A 23475-nucleotide genomic window follows, 5' to 3' on the forward strand; every position below is an offset into this window, starting at 1 on the left:
CATGTACTTTTTCCAGTGACAGGCATTTTGCTTGTTGTGACAGAACGCTCAGGTGTGCACAGGGGCCATAAGAATAAATGGGACTTTTTTGGTGAAGCTTTTTGTCACACTAAATCGGCTGTGACAAAACGCTAAGTGTCAACCAGATCTGAAGTCTATGAGACCAAAAAGTGCTGTAACCTGCCAAAAAGTAGCTTGTGTACTTTTTCCAGTGGCTCGCAGCATAACGCTCAGGGGCCATAGAAATGAATGGGATTCTTTGTCTTGAGCATTTTGTTGCGCTCAAAAAAAGTGAATGGGATTACTTAAGCGTTTTGTCGTGCTTAGCTTTGAGCGACAAAATGCTGTGAACAGGAACTTATGGTTGCCATTTTACTTGTCAGAAAACTAAAAGTCATTTTCACTTTTACCAGCTGTGAAGATTAAATTACCAAATGGTGGACACTCCCTTCAGTAACATCAAAATGAGTGAGGAAAAAGGTAAGAGTAATATTTGTTTCCATTTCTGATAAGTATTTTTAGGTATCACATGGTTGAGAAAGCTCTGGACTAATGAACGGTTAATATCAAACTAAACCTGTTTTACTGTGGACCCTATGTATCTAACATCACACTGAATTATATTACGCTATAGTTAAACCAATGCTTAATACCATAAATTACTAAAATAAATGACTATACTCTGCATAAACCTTCCTGGTGCCCAGCTGACTAGGTTAAAAGGACTCTTCTTGATGTTAATGCAGTCATGTGACTTTCCCAGAATTCCATTATGGTGTGACAGGTGACCTCTGCAGTTCTGTAAACACATACTGATGCAGTGTGTGTTTCTCAAGGGGTTCTGTACAGTGGTGATGTCTGAGTTCCTTCAGGGGACATAGATTAATTTAATTAACATACATTGATTTGTTTAAAGATATATCGATATATTTGTTTATATACATAGTTATATAAATAGGCCTTTTCACTCAGAAACAGGTGTTGGCAATTTATAATGTTTACCATTGTGTGCTTTTTTATTTCAATGTAAAACATTGCATACCAATATATCTTACAATATTTGCTACTTGCAGGCAGCAGCTTATCACTACTTTACTACTTTGTTGTTAATAGGCTGTAATTTAATCTGTTATTCAGAACACATACAACTGAATGAGCCAGAGAAAGCATTCCCTGTTCTCTGTCTGCATATATAGCTCTATGTAAAGTTTCAGTTAGTGACAGCCAATTAATGAACCACAACTTCTGCACTTTCTTTTCAAATTCTTTCTTTAGAAATATCCACATATAGAGAACAATCCATGAATAAGCAATAAAGTGTACCATGTCTAATGAAGAGAGGCAATAAACTGCTGGACTTTCTGATGAGAAAGCCCAGTATGCTCTGCTCATACTGTATAATGGAAGCACCTTGTATTAAATGTTTATTTTGAAAATATTTATTATAGGCAATTATATTTTTAATACAACTTTAATATGAGCTGACATTTTACAAAAATATTATTTCATTTTAATACAGTTGTCTGATGCATTTGCTTTACAGCCATAGAAAACACCCCATCTTTCTCTTAGTGCAAAGTATTTTCACTGCATTGGAAGTATATACATGTCTATTGTGTATCCACAAATTCCCTGGACTAATTAGCACACCAATTGTTTACAGTGATGAGGTTAAGCACTGATTTCTGATCCTAGTGAACAAAAGATGAAAAATAAGGACAAGTCAGCACTGTAGGGTATAATGACAGCTGTAAAGATGCAAATATCCTCTTCACTTGGACAAACCTTTTCAAGGAACCTTTTAATTGAGCACTTCATTCCTCCACAATATGACAGCAGTGAGTCTGTCAACAGACTCTTTGAACTGCTGCTCATATCCATAGCATTAATGCAAAGCACAGACACGAGACATTCAAAGTTTCCATTGAAAGATTTGTCCATTGGAGGATAGTATTACAATACTGCACATTATCTGAAGTGTGCTACAACATCAACATACTTGTCCTGTTGGAAATATGTAATGGACACTCAGGCATATAGTGAGCTGACATACTGTTAATGGTAATTACTTCTTCAAGGGGGTTCTGGAAAAAAAACCTTGTCATGTGATGGTGGGCTTAAATAGACAATTTGGCAAACTGCACCTTCGTACTTCTGTTTTGTGTTGACTTCTGGAATTATTTAATTCATTTGAGTTTTATATGTATTTATATATGCTGTTTCACCAGCAGTAAAAGGGAATAATTTAAAACCTATTAATTTACTACAAGTTTTTAGTACTTGACCTGAAATTCAAAAATTCCTTCCATTGTCACTTTAGAGAACAATATACAGTTGCAAAACAAATTGTGAGCCCTTCGATTTTTTAGATTTCTGCATAAATGGCATTTAAAAGCGATCTGATTTACATAACACATAATATGAAAAACTGATTAACAAACAGCATACACCAATTTAAACTTTGCCATATCTTTGTTTTACACATGGTTTAACCCTTTCCTGCTTGCAACTTTCACTGTGCATAAGGGTATGGATATGTGAGCCTACATACTTGACAGGAAGCTGCCGACAATATAAACTTCGGGAAACAGACATCGTCTCATAGCTGGCTGTCAGCTATGACAGTGAGCACCTGCTTGACGCCTTATTTACAAACTAAATAGAGGCATGTGCCTCTGTTTAATACTGTAATTTCCAGGTTCAATCACTTCATAAAAATAATTACCGTTTTTACATTTTTGTATAATAAAGCAGCTCCACCGGATGCTAGGTTTCCAGCAAAGTAACACCAGAACTGGGTGTTCTTGTCAACGCCATCAAGGTAGATCTTCCTGTACTTGTGTGAAGGCAAAGTTGAGGGCCTGGGTTGGGAAATACCTGATTACATTGGCAAGGTTACCATGCCAGAAGGACAAGAAACCCTGTTCTTTGGGCATACAAACAACACAGTCTATGATTCCTTTGTATTGCTTCTCAGCTGATTTGTTTGCTTGCATTTTTGGCTTGCAGCAAAAGCTTCACTCTTTTAATGGATGCTACAGTGATCTTGGAGATAGCAGCAGCCATACTGCCGGCCAAGAAGTCCTTGGCGAAGGAGATTGTTGCGTTGGTCATAATGTCGGTTCAGTGTACAGGCAAGTGACTCTTGCTGCAGCATTGAACCTCCGAGAGCTGTATATTTTTGTCTTGCTTCAGATTATGCCATATCTCCAACATGACTGAAGTCAGATATGAGCATTCTCAAACACAGAATTTCTTTTCAAGCTACTTTTTCTTTTAGTTCTAAATGACAGACTGATGCCCTGGTATTCCGCCGTAGACTATAACGATAATTGGTTGTTTATTCATTACAAGCTGGTTAGTCCCTAAGGCAACTAAGCAGCTGCATGACATCATACGCCGTCAACCATGCTTCACAGCTGGAATGAGGAATTGTTTTTACCCTTGTTTTCTCTACCCACTGAACACTGTTCTACTAGTAATGGGAAACATCATATGCATCAGAGAGTTTTGTGGAGAACAGTAGTTTGCTCCCATAAGTATCCCTTTTTTACTATTGTAGAAACATGAAGACATGCGTCTTATGCTAAAAAAAACTCTTTCCTTTTTCCAATATTTACATAAACCACTGTTAAATATAAACTATGCAGCTTATAAGCAACTTAACAATACATAATTGGTGAGCAAAAACGCTACTCTTTGAGGCCCAGGTATTCCACTGTGTTTGCCATCTTGCATCTCACACAGCATGAAGATAAAGCCTGGCTGTATATTACAGCCCATAATTGACACCCATTAATGACACCTCTGTCCATCCTGTGATGGACATACATCATATCAGTGCCCAGGGGAGTGGTTACCAATAAAGATGTGGGCTCTGCATCTCAAAAAGTGTTGAAATCAGTAACAGCTCTACAGTATGTAATCTGTTTAAACTGCACATTTTGCAGAAACAGCTGATGGAGCAGATTATTAAAATACCATTATGCTTACATGCTTGGGGAATGGGAAAGCTCCTGTTGTCACCCTAGGGTTTTTGTCACCTATTTGTGTATGTTGTACCCTTGCACTCTCGTTGTAAGAAATCCACTCCTATAACGAGATGATTCTTGATTTTTAACTTTTGTAAACTATTTAACTGTGAGGTAATGGATTTAGAAATCCTTTTGTAACCCTTTCAAATCTTATAAGATTTACTCTTTTTCTGAGGTACTATAACGTTTCTTTTGATCAGTTCATTTTATACTTCAACAGAAAACTGTTGTGAGGTGCATATTGCCAAAACTGTGTGATTGTTTGTTTTTCTTCTACAACTGGTGAGGTCTAAAGGTGCCCATACACCTTACGATTATCGGACGATAATCGTATGCGATCGACTTTTCGTCCGATAATCGTATGTGTGCATTGCAATGTCCGACCGACAATACTGTACAATCGTACGACTTTTGACGGTCAAGCATGTTTGAAAACTTTGCTAGATCGTATGATTGTCGTAAGGTTGCTGGCGTTTCCGTCCGTCAAAAGTCGTACGATGTACACTGCGCTTGCGCTAACGAAAATACGGCAAATCAATTACCGCATTTCGTCCAGGTGCTTTTGGTTAATTACGGCTAAATGATTCTTGCGATCATCGGGGCAGGATGGGGCTGTCGTACGAAAATCGTACGACTATTCGATCATCGGACGAAAAGTTTCGTCCGATAATCGTAAGGTGTATGGGCACCTTAACACGCATATGACTTGACTGGAACACATGCCACCTTGATGGGAATACCTGAAACCAATTACCCTGTCTTCAAAATGTCATTATCCTGGAATTCAAACACTCCATCATCATCATCATCAGTGACCTTCATTGTTTAAAACACTTGTTCAATAGAAAATACACATAATATATTGCAAAGTATTTTCAATCTGAAATCTAGAAAATTAAGAGTTTAGAAACTTTTTCTTGCAATTATATATTGTAAAGCAAAATACAAGGCTATAGACAGCTTTTGTTACTGGAGAGTTTGCAAAGTTATAAGGTACCCATAGGCCTAGCATCTTTTGCCTGACTTAGCCAGTAAACCTATAGTCATTATAAATATCCAAACTTAAGTTACTGCTAAACAGCAGGCACCATAAGTTAACATATTATACTATATAGAGTCCTCCTAGTACCCCCCCAAAATGCCTTTTTTTATGTGCAAAACATAGACACTCTACCACCCTGACACGGTGAACTGTTAGGTGCATGGGCAGCCTTACACTAGGCTCCAAACTTGCCACTGGAAAAGCACTGAAGGCATGCGCCTTTGCCGATGATAATAGGTTTCAGAAATGCAGTACCTACATCAGATCATTGGGGACTGTTGCACTTGAAGAACCATGATACTGGCTATAGACCAGAAAGTGGTTAGATGGACAGCCATGATCTGACAATTATATGATGAAGGTACAACACCTGGCCTAAACAAGAATGCTTAGATCACACAAGCCACACAATCCCACTCTGAAGTCAGAGTTTTTTTTAGTGAAATCTATAACAATTGGATGTATTCTAACCTCTCTAATTGCATTATCCTGATAAATTTCATGTAGGACAGGCTAGGTGTGATCCATAAATTGTATATCAACAGCTGTATTATGGAATTCCCATGAAATCACTGGATTCATGAAATTGCCATCTATTATCTATAGGCACTTTAGTGGAACAAAGAAGGTCTGACTTGACACTTTTCTAGACCAAAGATTGGCTCTTTTTAAATTTTTTTTATAAGAGTTCAAGAACTAGTGTGTCGTAAAACACAGAGATAAAAGTACATGGCAACTGCACAATTTATAACTAGCCTTTGTATCAAGGTGCACATGGGAGGGCTTACAACAATACAAAACACAGAAGTAGGAGAAAACAAAGTAGTAAAACATAGCAAGCAATCGGAATTCACTTTCCTAAAGACAGACTAGCACAGGCTGGATTATTGCTGGATGATATGGTTATTACTGTTTTTACTGTATTCATTCTAATGCTTCAATAAATCAGTAAGTGTGTGGGGAGTAGTACCTAGCTTTAGGATGCTTTTCTTGTTGGAAAAGTAGCTGCTGAACCTATGAGACACTGCCATCTGCAGGCCAATATCAGGAACAATTCTTTTTTTAGAACTGTCATATACAAGATTGAATACCTACACACCCAAATCTTTTTCAGTCAGTATTTCATTTTTAGTCTAATTTGTTATTTCTGTGACTCTGTAAACCGAATAGTGTTGAATATTGTATTTATAATGTATTTATGTGAAGAAGAAGAAGAAAATGTAACACATCTATATGTCTTTGTATTATCTTTATTTATTTGCAGATGATCATACCAAAGATGAATTGATAGTACCTAAAATCCTGGAGCGACGTTTTGTACCAGCATACCTTAAAAGTGTAGCTTGGGAAGGTTTCAACTATGTGGGTCACGAGATAAAAATAGTAGAATCCACAGACCTCTTTGGTGCAACAGTGTGGCCTTCAGTAAGTATGAAATCATGAGGTCAGTCCATATTTAACTTGAAAGCAGTAAGACCCCCCTTAGTTATAATATAGCTATAATCAGGAGGATCTCTCTCTTTTTATCTCCTTGTTGTCTTCCACTTAGTTTACACTACCAAAAATGCAATAATTACATAAAAACTTACCACATGAAGCGAGAGACTTCATGCTGTGGGAGGGGTGCAGAGCCTAAAACACATTTGGGGAAGTCATTATAATAGGTTTGGGTAGGCTGTCTCTTAAAACCTTAAGACTCTAATTCAGCATGATGTCTAGGATAAAATGGCATGACCGAATCTGTTTCTTTCTACCTTATTGCCTGTACTCATTTGTGCACAAATTCCTTGCTCTACAACCCTGCATCTTTGTCTTAATACCTTAATGTGCATGTTAATCAATTTGGGAGGGAAGTTAATTAATTTGTTATTTAGTTAGTTATGCACAGGAAAGGTTTCACATACCTTTTGACTTTCCTGGTGCACAAGATATCAAACTGTTTAGCAATTTGAGTTGCTTTTGAGGTCTGGAATTTATAAGCCAGGTGATCCAGAACTTTTTCCCTTGATCTAAAGGTGCCCATACACCTTACGATTATCGGACGATAATCGTATGCGATCGACTTTTCGTCCGATAATCGTATGTGTGCATTGCAATGTCCGACCGACAATACTGTACAATCGTACGACTTTTGACGGTCAAGCATGTTTGAAAACTTTGCTAGATCGTATGATTGTCGTAAGGTTGCTGGCGTTTCCGTCCGTCAAAAGTCGTACGATGTACACTGCGCTTGCGCTAACGAAAATACGGCAAATCAATTACCGCATTTCGTCCAGGTGCTTTTGGTTAATTACGGCTAAATGATTCTTGCGATCATCGGGGCAGGATGGGGCTGTCGTACGAAAATCGTACGACTATTCGATCATCGGACGAAAAGTTTCGTCCGATAATCGTAAGGTGTATGGGCACCTTAACACGCATATGACTTGACTGGAACACATGCCACCTTGATGGGAATACCTGAAACCAATTACCCTGTCTTCAAAATGTCATTATCCTGGAATTCAAACACTCCATCATCATCATCATCAGTGACCTTCATTGTTTAAAACACTTGTTCAATAGAAAATACACATAATATATTGCAAAGTATTTTCAATCTGAAATCTAGAAAATTAAGAGTTTAGAAACTTTTTCTTGCAATTATATATTGTAAAGCAAAATACAAGGCTATAGACAGCTTTTGTTACTGGAGAGTTTGCAAAGTTATAAGGTACCCATAGGCCTAGCATCTTTTGCCTGACTTAGCCAGTAAACCTATAGTCATTATAAATATCCAAACTTAAGTTACTGCTAAACAGCAGGCACCATAAGTTAACATATTATACTATATAGAGTCCTCCTAGTACCCCCCCAAAATGCCTTTTTTTATGTGCAAAACATAGACACTCTACCACCCTGACACGGTGAACTGTTAGGTGCATGGGCAGCCTTACACTAGGCTCCAAACTTGCCACTGGAAAAGCACTGAAGGCATGCGCCTTTGCCGATGATAATAGGTTTCAGAAATGCAGTACCTACATCAGATCATTGGGGACTGTTGCACTTGAAGAACCATGATACTGGCTATAGACCAGAAAGTGGTTAGATGGACAGCCATGATCTGACAATTATATGATGAAGGTACAACACCTGGCCTAAACAAGAATGCTTAGATCACACAAGCCACACAATCCCACTCTGAAGTCAGAGTTTTTTTTAGTGAAATCTATAACAATTGGATGTATTCTAACCTCTCTAATTGCATTATCCTGATAAATTTCATGTAGGACAGGCTAGGTGTGATCCATAAATTGTATATCAACAGCTGTATTATGGAATTCCCATGAAATCACTGGATTCATGAAATTGCCATCTATTATCTATAGGCACTTTAGTGGAACAAAGAAGGTCTGACTTGACACTTTTCTAGACCAAAGATTGGCTCTTTTTAAATTTTTTTTATAAGAGTTCAAGAACTAGTGTGTCGTAAAACACAGAGATAAAAGTACATGGCAACTGCACAATTTATAACTAGCCTTTGTATCAAGGTGCACATGGGAGGGCTTACAACAATACAAAACACAGAAGTAGGAGAAAACAAAGTAGTAAAACATAGCAAGCAATCGGAATTCACTTTCCTAAAGACAGACTAGCACAGGCTGGATTATTGCTGGATGATATGGTTATTACTGTTTTTACTGTATTCATTCTAATGCTTCAATAAATCAGTAAGTGTGTGGGGAGTAGTACCTAGCTTTAGGATGCTTTTCTTGTTGGAAAAGTAGCTGCTGAACCTATGAGACACTGCCATCTGCAGGCCAATATCAGGAACAATTCTTTTTTTAGAACTGTCATATACAAGATTGAATACCTACACACCCAAATCTTTTTCAGTCAGTATTTCATTTTTAGTCTAATTTGTTATTTCTGTGACTCTGTAAACCGAATAGTGTTGAATATTGTATTTATAATGTATTTATGTGAAGAAGAAGAAGAAAATGTAACACATCTATATGTCTTTGTATTATCTTTATTTATTTGCAGATGATCATACCAAAGATGAATTGATAGTACCTAAAATCCTGGAGCGACGTTTTGTACCAGCATACCTTAAAAGTGTAGCTTGGGAAGGTTTCAACTATGTGGGTCACGAGATAAAAATAGTAGAATCCACAGACCTCTTTGGTGCAACAGTGTGGCCTTCAGTAAGTATGAAATCATGAGGTCAGTCCATATTTAACTTGAAAGCAGTAAGACCCCCCTTAGTTATAATATAGCTATAATCAGGAGGATCTCTCTCTTTTTATCTCCTTGTTGTCTTCCACTTAGTTTACACTACCAAAAATGCAATAATTACATAAAAACTTACCACATGAAGCGAGAGACTTCATGCTGTGGGAGGGGTGCAGAGCCTAAAACACATTTGGGGAAGTCATTATAATAGGTTTGGGTAGGCTGTCTCTTAAAACCTTAAGACTCTAATTCAGCATGATGTCTAGGATAAAATGGCATGACCGAATCTGTTTCTTTCTACCTTATTGCCTGTACTCATTTGTGCACAAATTCCTTGCTCTACAACCCTGCATCTTTGTCTTAATACCTTAATGTGCATGTTAATCAATTTGGGAGGGAAGTTAATTAATTTGTTATTTAGTTAGTTATGCACAGGAAAGGTTTCACATACCTTTTGACTTTCCTGGTGCACAAGATATCAAACTGTTTAGCAATTTGAGTTGCTTTTGAGGTCTGGAATTTATAAGCCAGGTGATCCAGAACTTTTTCCCTTGTCCATTTCCAGTCTTCAAGGAATTCAGGAGCAATTTGGAAATACACAGTTTTTATTAACTTGTGTTGGTGTCATCAGTAAAGCAGTTTGAAAAAGGCCTTTACTTTATCTGTGAGGCTTACTTTACTGTTGGATTGATCACTTGCAATATTAGAGAAATTCCATTTCTCATAGTCAAGGCCTTATTTGTAGCCCCTTTTCACAGCCAACACTAGCTTTTTTTGAGCACTATGACACATCAGTGTTCTTCATTAACAAAGTCTGCCTGATCAAATATAACATTTAAAAAATGTAAATACTGGATCAAAAGTACAGATTTGGAAGATGAACTTATACTAAGAAATGATGATGTTACTGATGATAAAATACATAGCGCTTTAGTCAGAGCAGCACCAGAAGTGTGCCCCCTTGGCCACCTCCAGTGCCGGCCTGCTGATTTGTGTTCTTCTTCCGATAGCTCCATCACTAGAGCCAGAATCATGCTCACCGGGAACTATACTACAAGGGAGTAGACTTAGGAAGGAGGGTCTGACATGTTGGGAACAACATGGCAGTTGACAGCAGAGCTTCAAAAACAGTCAGGATGGGGGGTAGACTGGGAGTCATAAGAAAGGCAACACAGCTGGGCAGAGTGATGGGTTGTAGCTGTGCCATAGTAGGTTAAGGCATACATAGATGTTGGCAGGAGGGGATGGGGTTATTATGGCTGCCAATGACCTCAATGCTGGGGCTGATTTCACTCCAACACAACAACATATTATTATTATTATTCCTAATACCTTCAAGGCTTTCCTCCTGTTAAAATTTAGGATGTGATTCTGTGGGGGTGTGTTTTTTGTGGGTATGGTAGTAAGTGGGCCTGGACAGTTGGTGTCCCCGGATTTCATTTTGAAAATCCTGGTAACCTTAAATTAAGAAACCTGCATTAATTAACAGTTATAAACAACACACATCCAACAGCTTTTATATTTGTAAAGAAGAATTTAGTTGTTGGCTGCACACTACAGCATTCATATTCATACCTAAGATATAAAGTACATGCACTATCCCTGCAACAGCCGAGTTGTTATAGACATCTAATAAATGTAAAGAATGTGCTTAAAGCATGGTTGAGGTTTTTATAAGGGAGAATGGGATGGATAGCGGGATACCATGTAGACTTGTAAATGCATTATAAATGCTGCACTCCTTAAACACAATGTTTTTCCAAGTCAAGACATCATTTTAGAAACCTTAGAACTGTATATTTGTATTCACAGAACATGCTAAGGAGTATTGGGCTTTCTGACATTTGTGATACAGAATCCTTTATATGGTAGGCACTAGAAGGATGCATCATATTTGGGCATAATTACTGTACTGTAATACAGACTATATATGTGACAATATGTCCAGTTAATAATGTATATTTACTTAAAAAAAATAATATCACTAATGTGTCACTAAAATGTACCTTATAATTGAGTTAAATGTGTAAATACAAGATTACTAGTATGTATATTTGAACTTTTAGTATAACTTGAGATTGGTAATTTATTGTTTACAGTTAATAAGCTTTATACAACCGATTGCCTTGGTGATTGATAATGAATGTGTTCTGAGGATTGGTGTATGCTACTTCAAAAGAAGAGGTTGAAAATATACACACTATACTTTGAGAGAGCTGGCAAAACCAGAAAAATGTCAGGTTTTTCTGTTTGGATCACAGATGTGTAGATGTAGATGTTAACTTAATTGCTTTCTTCTGGCATTACTTCCATTAGTTCCAATCTAGTGAAGGTTTTCAGTACTGCATAGACAACTACAGTACTATGCGCTCTAGGAAGTTTATTTTATTTTATACTTGACCAACATCTTCTGATGTGTATTTGTCATCTCCACAGGCACTTGTACTTTGTTACTTTTTGGAAAAACACGGAAAGCAGTTGGGTTTAGAGGACAAATGCATAATCGAAATAGGGTCTGGAACTGGGCTAGTTTCTATAGTAGCTACTTTACTAGGTAAGTATGGCTTAAAATGGAAGTAAAGTTCTTTTTTTTTTCCCTTTTAATGCTGACAAGTAGGATTTTTTATGACAGAGGAGACTATGTATGTCTCTTTTGTCATAACTGTTCCTCCCTGCCTGTCAGGGCTCGTGTGCCATAAGCCGCAGGTGCATCTCAGCAAGGTCCCATGCCCAGATGAAGTAACACCCGTGAGAATGCTTCGGTACAAATCCTTGGGCAGGTAAAACTGCTCTGTTATATATGCATTCCATCTGTGTATTTACCTGTTTGCCTAGAGTTCAGCTTTAGTCATTGTAAAGATTATACATTAAATAAAGGTTTACCCCTAAAAAACTGTTTATATACTGTATGTAGATATATTGGATACAAACTAAGTCTTGTTTTCACTTTGACTTTTGACACTTATTTTCCTTTTGCAGGAGCACAAGTCATTGCAACAGACCTAGAGGATCTGATTGGAAACCTGCAGTATAATGTTGTGCGAAATACAAAACTGAAATGCAAACATGCCCCACAAGTTAAAGAGCTAACCTGGGGATCCAATCTGGAGGAGAAATTTCCTAAATCCTCCTCAAACTTTGACTACATCCTTGCTGCTGATGTAGTGTACAACCACCCGTCCCTGGATGAACTTCTGGAGACATTTGATCACTTGTGTCAAGAGAAGACCATCATCCTGTGGGCTATGAAATTCAGAAAAGAGAATACCCTCCTTCAAAACACATTTTTTCTCAACTTTCAGAAAATGTTTGACATGGAGGTTATCTATGATCTGCCCAGCCTAAGTATAAAACTTTACAAGGCAAGACGAATATGTACTTTTACTGAATAAAGATGGATATGGATAAAAAGAGGGCATTTATAGATATTCAATATACAACTAAGAAATCTACTTGGTCACCATATAGGACAAAAGATCCCTCAAACTGAGCTGCATCAAAACCTGAGATCAAATCATTTTTGTCAACAAATAATCTCAAGAAAATGATAAAAGATTAACTTGTTTCAGATGCTAAAACATTCAATATAGACAGTTTGCAGCTAAAGAAGATCTGATAATGTTACTAACATAGAAAACTGTCCTTTCTTTTATAAATAAAAGTGGAGCCAGCACTATATATTATAATTATGACATGCCTATATTGGTGATTTTTTTTACATTTTACTTGAAACTGACAAAACAGTTCTAGAGAAATACAATCATCTATAGTAGTTCATGTAGTAGGCATGTGTATATGAGGTGGTAGTTTTTCTCAGCACTTAATGCACATACTGTGCATTATTATGAGCCTTGGTTATGTGTAATTTTATATGCTAACATTAGCATACCATTGTATAAGGCTTTTACAGCGATCATAAACCTGGTATTTACTGTGCAGTGAAATGCTATGCATGACACACAAAGTATATCCTTACTGTATGTGTTATGTCACACATGCCTAGTGTTTACACTCGTTAAATTCTATATTGGTCACATACTATGAAGTAATGTGTGAGCACCCTTTCCCTGGCTAGAATAGGATAGTGGAATTACACAGTGTTCTTGCTTCTTTCAATAATGTGCCTTTTGGAAGTGTCATATTATCACTCTAGTGCTGTGTGATTTCATATTGTTTGATGTAATGTTGCAGCTCCATAGTACATAGGATAATGAACTGCACAGCTTTTATTCTCAGAAGAGAGATGGTGCTGGATAGAGGAAGAACTGTCTGGTCATTTGGCTTTATGTCAATCTGTATTGTACTGCTATAACCAGGGCCGTCCCTATAATGAGGCAGCCTGTTGCCTCAGGCAACATCTCTTTGGGCCATGTGGGGCGGGGGGTGTAGGCAGAGCGGCATGGCCAGTGGCGTAGCGTGTGTGTGTGTGTGTGTGTGCGGGGGGTATTTTTTTTCTTTATGTCGTGGGGCTTCAGTGAAATATTAGAGGTCTAAGCAGACCCCTAATATTTCTCTTTTGAAATACACAGACATTGAGGACACAAAGTCCATAGTCTCCTTTTCTACAGCCTCACCACTGAATGAACTGAAGCATTTAGTACAGGGGCTTGCTGTTCATTCACAAATTGAGGAGGCATAGTACTCTCCCCAGTTATGAATGGACAGGATGCCCCTATACAGAGTTCTCCTGTACTGTCCGTTCAGAAACTGAGTACATAGTAAGTGATTACTATGTTGCCCAGTCATGAATGAGCACTTCCTGCTCATTCATAAATGGGGACATAGTAAGCTTACTACATCCTTAGTTATTTACAAACACCACAGTGATCAGTTCCGATCAATGTAGTGTTTTCTCAGTGCATGGAAGTATCAGCAAATATTTCACATATTTGCTGATCCTCCACTTAGCATCCTGAAGCTCCACCTGCCCCACACACAGGGCTGCCATCAGGGGGTATGGCCGACACTGATGTCAGGGGGGCCCAACAGTGCCGGTCCTGCGGCAGGAGAGGCCGGGCCCCAGCAGCGCCAGTCCGGCAGCGGGAGAGGCTGAGCTCCAGCAGTGCCTGTCCAGTGGCGAGAGAGGCTGGGCCCAAGTATCGCTGGTACGCTAGCGGAGAGGCCGGGCCCCAGCAGTGGCAGGTAAGGAGCTGTGTGTTCTGGGAAAGGGCCTCCAAACAGGCCACTTAAGACCCTGCAGAGCCCTCCATAGAGAGTCTCAGATGGGTTGTGCAGGGTCTATGGTGTGCTCCGCAGGGTCACTCTCAGACGGGCTGTGTGGGATCTTGGGTGGGCTCTGCGGGGCCTCGGTGGGTCCAGATTCCAGCGCGTTACTAAGTCCAGAATCCAGCGCATTAATAGTCCAATGCATTTGTAAGTCCAGAGTCCAGTGTGTTACTAAGTCCAGAGTCCTGTGCATTACTAAGTTTAGTGCGTTACTAAGCCCAGCGCAAAACAAATGACAAACGCACTCAACAATTTGTCACCAGTTATACAGTAAGGTGCACACGAAATGGGCTTTAAACAGTAAAACAGTAGAAAGGTATTATGGCACACTCACAAGCCAGCATGTAAAAAAACTTGTCTCACCACTAAGGTTAATAACAGAGGTTTGGATACACGTCTTCTGCAGAAAATGTGAAAGCCGCACAGCCGCGCCAAGGCACCTCTTGTAGTGCGGTCCTAACTCTAAACTATGAGAGTCTCCATCTTGTAGCACATGGGGGCAGAAAATTTCAAATTGGGTGCAGGTTTGTCAGGAGGAAGCCCGACCTCCCTTAAAGGCACAGGAACACACAAGGGATCCCGCACAAGTTTTTTTACATGCTGGCTTGTCATTGTGCCATGATACCTTTCTACTGTTTTACTAAGCCCAGCGCATCACAAAGCCCAGTGTCCAGCGCGTCACTAAGTCCAGAGTCCAGTGCCTTACTAATTTTTTCTTGAATAAACAAAATGCTTACAGTGAAGGTGGCTTTTGTTTGGGAAACTCCATTTTCAAAATTGAATGTTGAATTAAATTTCAACTGATATTCTTTAAGACTCTGATGCCATTATCAAATGTTCTGACAAAGTTTTTCATATGATTGTACATATGTAAATCTACCAGTGTATGGCCAGCTTTACACAGGGCTAAAGACTCTGCCCCAGTCCCCGCATTACAGATTGGTGATCAGTCGCTTAGGACCTTAACTACCTCCCGGCCGGCCGTTGTGTATACACGGCCGGCCGCAAGCTTCTTGGATGTAACTGGGCGTGTATACACGTCCTGTTACATCTGCCCGCTCGGGCGCGGGAAATCCCCGCTATTTGAACACAGGCAGCGATGCCCGTTAATATACAAGTGATCCGCCGGCTATAGAGCCGGCGGATCGCTGGTACGAGGTCCCGTGACGTGCGCCCTCCACGGCTAACCCCTCTCGCTGTCAAGCTGGTCCTGGGCTCCGGTGTGAGCCCGGGACCAGCATACTGCCTCTGTCACAGGGGATCAGAGGGAGCTCGGTTCACGATCTCCCTCCGGTCCCCTCTCCGCTGTCAGAATGCGGAAGTGGTGTATATTACATCACTTCCGCATTCTCGTGTCACTCTCCAGCTTCAGATGCTGGAGAGAAGCTGATGAAGCAGATCTCTGCTTCTTCAGGGGGGTCCTAGGTGACATTAGAGGTCTTGGAGACCCCTGATGTCTCCATAAAGAGGACCTTTCACATATTTTGCTATCACATAGAGGGGTTTCTCAGCCCCCTCTGTGATAGCAATAAAGTTAAGTGGCAAAAAAAATAGGAAAAAATGTTAAAGTTTCCCCCCAAATTTTTTTAAAGTTACACATGAAAAAGAATTAAAAAAAACAAAATTTGTTTTTTAAAGTCCCCATCCCTACATACACGCATGTAAACATGTGTCAGGTGCGCATACCTGCGAAAACGACGATTGCGCCCATTACGCCGCACATGTTACATATCGCCGCGAACGTCGGAATGAGAGCAATAATTTTGGGGCCATCAATCACTGATAACACTAAACTGATGAGCTGTAAAAGCTTTTAAAGCGTCGCCTATGGCCAATTTTGGGTATGCTAGTTTTTTGCCATTTCGCGAGTGCGCGCAATTTTTAACCTTGACATGTTTGGTGTCTATTTACCCGACGTGACCAGATCTTTTACATTTTACCAAAAAAGTGGGTAATATTAGTTGTTTTATAACATAATGTAAAAAAATAAACTTTTTTTTTTCAAACTTTTCAGTAATTTCTCCTGGATATAGTAAAAAATAAAACCCCCAGTGGTGATTAAATACCACCAAAAGAAAGCTCCATCTGTCCCAAAAAAATGGTATAAAATTCATTTCAGTACAGTGTTGCATGACGGAATAAATGTCAGTCAAAGTAATGCAGCGCTGAACACTGAAAAATGGCCTGGACAGGAAGGGGGTCTAAACACCTGGTCTTCAAGCGGTTAAATGAAAAAAGTGAGAGTACATGTTTTTTAACATCAGCCTGCAACTATATAATTTCCCCACAAAGCCATATCCAAAACATAGGTTACAGTAACTACCTTACAATACAAAAGAAAATTGGGTGCAGAACTGCAATGACATCAGATATCACCTTTAGGAACCTGAAGATCACAGCCAGCCACTAACAACTCAGCAGAGACCTCCCTTAGCAAACAGTATTTGTACACTAGTTGTAGGCCGTGATTCATGACATCAAGGCCATTCCTACCATGACACTTTGAATATTTTGATCCTCAAGCAGCAAAATATCATTATAGAACCTCCTTATCTCTGCCAACATTTAAGGCCTGTTGACACTGTTTTGTCGCACTAAATGCACAGTACAGTGTGTTTAGCGCTTGCTATTGCACAGCACAGCTATCATGTGGCACTGTGCGCTAGGTGTGTTGCATTGCCATTCATTTAAGTGTCACTCCAATGCAACTCCCAGTGCTGTGAGTTGCATTGCAACAAGTAGTGCTTACACTTAAATATAGCATCAAGTGACTTATAAAGACAGGAGCTTGAAAAAATTAGCTGTGAAGCATGCAGGTGTTTTTTTAACTGCAATATTTCCTCACCAGGAGGCGTCTCAAAGCTGAATTCCAGCACAAAAACCTTTACTGAAATATATTCATCAGTTGCCAAAGTGGTTATAAATCATTTTATGGACTATTTGTTAAACCCAGGTATTACCATATGAAAGTAGCAGTGACATCATCACTGTGCTGCAGATAACTTGTACAGAGAACAGAAATGTGGGAGGGACCCAGCAGTCACCAACCACTAGAGGCTCCTGGATACAATTCATCCTACAAAGAGAGAGAGAGAGAGCAGCGAGTGGGCTGATTTTGTTCCAAACTCTGGGAAGTGGAGGCCACTGTAGAAAGGGAAACCAGGAGCACAGGGGCCCGCTAAAAGGCTTCCCTGACTAACAATAGTATTGGCAGACACCTTTTAGTACCTGCTCTTAGGCAGGAGTTTTACCTTTAAAAGTATAAAAAGGTCGTGGCCATATTGCATTACATACTCCTGGATAAAGGTTACAGATTAACAATTATAGTTAGTCTCTGTTTGTTTGTTTTTTATTTAATTATTTTTTCTTGTTTATTCCATCCCCATAAGTTTATGGTTTTATAAGTCTAGCGACTACTCAATACAGCTTTATTATGCATATACTTACAACAGCTCTTGCAGTACAAGTGTATATCTGCGTCTAGTTGGAATGTAAAAGAGATTTCAGGTGATATGTTTTATGAGATGTCTGATGGATGTATTATGTGCCAATGTATCTGCTTGCTCATCATGAATGTACACGGCAATGCCAAATATGCATATAAACCAATAAGAAAATCTAAAGTTGAAAAAAAAAGTATAAAATGGCTCTTATGTTCACTGAACTGCATCCAGTTCAGAACTACACTATCTGCTCAGGCCACTTAAAGAACATATTAGCACAACAATACAACATTCTTAAAAAACAGGGTGCAAAAATCTTTTATACATACTATATACACAGCACACATTCTTTCAACTAAGTATCTCAGTTCTCACTGCCCAACATGTTGTGGACAGATTTGTCTTACAAAACTGACGTTGTTGTAATCCATCCAGCTGGGTTATGTCTTTGGGTGGCATGGGCTCTGGTCAAAGTGAGGTCATTACTTGGACAGCACTGTATGACATTGTGTATTGCTTGTCTGCTTAACAACCTGGCTGCATATTTTTGGCATTCTGACACCTAAAACATGTGTTCAACTTAATACCGGTCAGTTCCAGGGAGACATATGTGGCTAGATTCTGTTTTGAAGTATTGGTCAACTATTTGAGTTTACCATTACAAAAGGTAGCACATATGAGGCAGGTTCCTTACCTTAATTTAAATATGCTGTCAGCTGGAATTAATATAAATCCAAAATAAATAAAAAACTAAATACAAGCCGAAAATATCAGTCCTAAAATTAGAAATACTATTGACATCTGTCAAAGGAACATGAAAGTCCCTGTTTACACACAATAAAAGAAGGGCTCTGTTAACTACACTGCTGGCAAAACTCTCATATATTGAACGTCAATTTAAGTCCAGTCACCTAGTTTAAAAGACTTTACACAATCGCCAAGTTGAAAAGGATTTCAGTTAGAAGACTACCCCAATCACAGGTCTTGTATTTAACTGGAACAGCTTCCTGTTTTAAATTAAAACATAGCCCCCAACTGCAATAGGCAATAATGCATATAAAGTTATTGATTCTGTGTTAATAGCCCTTTAGACAAGGTTCCAACACTTGTTTCAAGGGCTGATAACCCCAGTGGCAGGATGACTTGGTGCCTTAGTGATCTTCCATGGGCTCAGGCAGTTGAGGTTCATGCAGAAGTTATTTTATCTATCTGCTCCTACCACCATTTTTTTCTTTGTTTTATACCCAGTGCACCTAGATAACATTTTGGATAGATTTCATACCATGGTAATTTTTTTGTATCCTGAAGTTTAATGCTTGATGAGTCACTTATATCATATAAACTGCTGCCTGTCCATTTCTTGACACCAAGCACTCCAAAAATGTGACCGGTGGCACCTATATAAGAAATATGTAAAAACAAACAGGGTTATTCATAGCAGGGTGAAGAGTTTGGAGAATGCAGGAGAAGTGAACAATCTAGGACAACATAGCTGATCTGGAAAGTTAGCTGAATTGGAGAATGTTTCCAAATCAGCTATGTTGTCCTAGATTTTTCACTTCTCCTGCCTCTCCAAACTCTTCACCCTTCTGTAATTAAGCCTGATCATCTCTTTCATCCAAGACAAAATGGCATTTCCTGCAGACACCTAACACAATTTTACTATAACAGAAAGAAATTGTCCTCTTTCACTGCACCTACACACATTCCAACACACATTGTGCCAGAGCAGATGGCAGTGCTCAACAAAGGGCAACTCCAAAAGCAGCCTCTGAAGCAACTGCATAGCTCAGTTGAGCAATCATGAGTGTAGACAGCCATGTCTTCAAAAGACAGTACTAGAGATGAGCGAGCCTATAAAAATCCATGGGATTGTACAACCCCCAAAAAAAACCAAGCAGCCCAATACCACCCACACAAACTGATCAATAATCATAATAAAGCAAACCAGGAAACCATAGTGTGGAAAATTATGGCCGTGGCCCTTTATTTGGGTTAAAAAGAGAAAACGATAACTTTAACCTTTATTATAATAGGTCTTTACCTTTAGACACACAGACCAATACCTACTTTAAAATGTCAACCAAACCACCTGCTTCATCTTTACAGACTAGAGTCCCAAGTATCTGAACCATACCGGAAATCCTGTCCACCCACTCAATAGATTCCACCATTCACTCTAAACCTACAGACACACTAGCTTGGAAAGATAATAGGATATTTGCTCTGTATACTCCATATTGTTGTAAAGCTATCAAAATTTCACATGCTTTCTTAGTTGTCTCATTGCATTACGCCAGGCTTACTCACACTGATTATTCAGACTGTTTCTATGGATTCATAATTTATGAGCTGTGGTTAAGCATTTTTAGAGGGGGGGACATATTTATGCACATTTTCTGGGTCTATTTTGATGCACTCAGCATTCCCAGATGCATGATTGTGTTTCCTTCATGCTTCCCCTATTCCAGATAGTTTTACGTGACTCATTATCATTTCTTCCGCAGGATATTATTAAAATCATTTTTATAACTTTTATCTCTTCAAATATTGCAGCATTACTGGCTAAACATAAGCTGGCCGTATATGGCTCAATGTGAGCCGTTTCCTGCTGAATTGGCAAACATTTGAGCTGTGGGTGGCCCTGTCGGAACCACATAAATAAACGAAGATGCTGGGTGGAAAATTGAAGGCCGACCAGTGACCGCATCCAATCAGATGAAAACTTTTAGCTTTGGAAAGAATATGAAATGTGTACACAATAGGAAGTGAGAAGAGATGTCTACAAAGTGATGGGAAACTCCTATTAATACAGTCGCCCCTGTGACGACATGGTGATGAGTTTATAAGTTAAATGTGTATTGGTGTTGGGTTATGTTTTGAGTGCGTTATGCTGTGTGACCTGGTTATGGAAAGACTATCAGCACCATCCCTCATTATCTCCCATTGTTCTCTGAGGGAGCTCAGAACAATGACATTCTGGGCAGGCTCCTGCCATGGCTGTCTGGAGCTATTTAGCAGGTGGACACCTGTGGTGTTGTGAAGACAGGATTTCTGGGGAAGGGAAGGGGGATGTGATGGGATTATAATCTGAGTTCATCACTTGCTGTATAAAAGTTTGTGCAGTTGCTCAATAAAGCAGAGTTTGTTTACCCTACACTCAAGCCTTGGCTAGTGACTGGGGAAACTGGGAGCTACAGATCTTCAGGTTCCAATATCTCCTCAGCAAGGAAGAAGACAGCGGCGGACATACTCATCCTGAGTACGGGGGTCCGTCACAGCCCCTAAAACACATGTCCCCAATTGAAGATCACCCCTTAACTTCTGCTCCAGTGACAACTCTAAGATTTTGGATTTCCCCTCACTTTCAGGACCATTGAGCATGATCACCAGGACAAGCAGAAAGGTTGAATCTACCCAGTGGGGACCTAGATAGCAGGAAAACCTGACAGGGGCTCTAACTCTTCCCTACATCAGATAAATACTATAGCAAATGTAACACATACTATAAAAGCTTTCACGTGTTTATCAAGGCAAAAAAAACTAAAAACTAAATGAGTGCTGCATCTCTGCAATACATGTATATATAAACAGGGCCGGATTTACTCTCTCTGCTGCCCCAATGGCCGGTTCCTCAATGCGCCCCCTGTATGCAGGCTGCATACAAGTGATCTCGGTGACATCGCTGAGATCACTTGTACAAAACAAAAGGCGGCTTCCCTGCGCTACATTTAGCCCTGCTTGCCCAAATGTAGAAAACAACTACCTGCCTAGCGCCTGGAACTGCATGCCCCGGGCATCGGGAGATAGGAATTCCACACCCCTTCTGCCCCTCTACTCCCTGCTGCCCCAAGGCCGGGCCTTGGTTGGCCTTGTGGGAAATCCGGCCCCCGTATATGACCATGTTTCATTTCTATAAAGTACAAGATAAACAAGCAATACCCATTGATCTGCAAGAAAGCCACTCAAGCCATGTGGTGAGCTGACATCACACAACTTTTTTATGCACTCAATGGTGTCAGCCCTGCCCAGTATCTTTTGCTAAACTACTCAACCTCTCCCATTCTCGGATCTCTAAAACTGAAAGGCTAAACACTCTGTAGACCACTGTAAGAACCAAGAGGGCTAAACAGCCTCTTTAAGATGACAGAGGAAGTCTGCACAGGACAACTCAGAATTTCTAACATCAACAGCTTTTGTTGTACCTATCAAACAGATATAACAAAATGTTTTTAAAGGGATGTGTAACAGACCAAAAGGAAAGTGTTATTGTTTACAGATACTTTCATTATTATTATATATTGTTACATTTTGAAATAAGGTATCTAACTGTGCAAGTTTACAATATACAATCATTCTACCTTAAGCCATATACAGTAAGCTCTCAGTTATCTGGTATTCAACTAACCAGAACTCTCATCTAACCAGAAAAAATCCCCTGTGTACTCACTTTTTTTGTTGATCTGTAGCATGTAGTATCCTGGAAATGATCGTGTGTCTTTTTGTCTTAATTTGCTTTTGATTGCTGTATTTGAATATTAATATGATCTCAATACAGAGTTTATGTTATGGTATAGTATGGGGTATGGCATTAGTTAGACCTATTTTTAATAGTGAGTCTCAAGCAACCAGAAACTACATTTATCTGGAATTTACCAATCCCCATGAATGCCAGATAATGGGGAGTTTACTGTATCAGGGTTGTCATATTGATTAAGAGCTCTGCATTTAAATATTTCTAAAGTAAATGCTTGTGTTTATGTGTTGCTTCTTAAGAACAAACATTTTAAAAAGGGAATTCAAATCACAGGGTAGAAGTAGGCGGTATGTCTGGAATGACGAGTGGGGAATCTCACAGTGACTCTTCCTGCAATGCTGGGGAAATACCAATGTGAAATTCACTTCTGAAGCTGGAGGGCTCTAATACCCTGAAAGCAGGCGGCCTTAACAGTTTATATACAGCAGTTCCGATTACCTCAGCTCAGCAGAAGCTCCTCTGACATATAAACAAGATGATTTGTCATTTACAACACAAAGGTCAATGACCCTCACAACACTTTCCCGCTGAGCCCTAATCCTGATCAGATTATGGGGTGCTAAATAGAATGGAAGACATGTATCTTCTCTTCTGGTTCTTTGTAGATGGAGCCCTGTATCACATCATCCTAAAAATGAAGAAAAAGGGCATGGGGAATTTGGACAATATTCTGTACCTTTTGTGGAGTGTAAAGACTTAATTTACACTCTTCCACAGGATGTTAACCCCTTCATGACTGAGGCCTTTAAAAAAAAAAAATTTGCACCCATGTTATATTCCACATTTTAGGCCTAAAAATTACTTAAAATCCCCAAACATGATATATTTTCTGAAAGCCAAGACCCTATAGAATACAATGTTGGCAGTTGTAAATTTTTATGTTGCAGGATATTAGCGCAACACCTTATCAAACCCCAACATTTAGTAAAAACTGTACTTTAATGCCCCAAAACACAATACAATACCCACTTTTTAAAT

General features: G+C 39.3%; 1 protein-coding gene across 1 annotated transcript; it reads left to right on the forward strand.

The window, feature by feature from the left end:
• The first annotated feature begins 434 nt into the window (after positions 1-434).
• Positions 435-12683, forward strand: LOC108804737 (protein-lysine methyltransferase METTL21E-like). Its single transcript, XM_018576603.1, has 4 exons — positions 435-480; positions 6341-6501; positions 11728-11845; positions 12271-12683. The coding sequence occupies exons 1-4, from the start codon at positions 435-437 to the stop codon at positions 12681-12683; spliced, it is 738 nt and encodes a 245-aa protein (XP_018432105.1).
• The last annotated feature ends 10792 nt before the right edge of the window (positions 12684-23475 follow it).

The sequence above is a fragment of the Nanorana parkeri genome, unplaced genomic scaffold (assembly GCF_000935625.1).
Source record: "Nanorana parkeri isolate BGI_ZX_2015 unplaced genomic scaffold, ASM93562v1 scaffold71, whole genome shotgun sequence".
In the NCBI taxonomy this organism is placed as follows: domain Eukaryota; kingdom Metazoa; phylum Chordata; class Amphibia; order Anura; family Dicroglossidae; genus Nanorana; species Nanorana parkeri.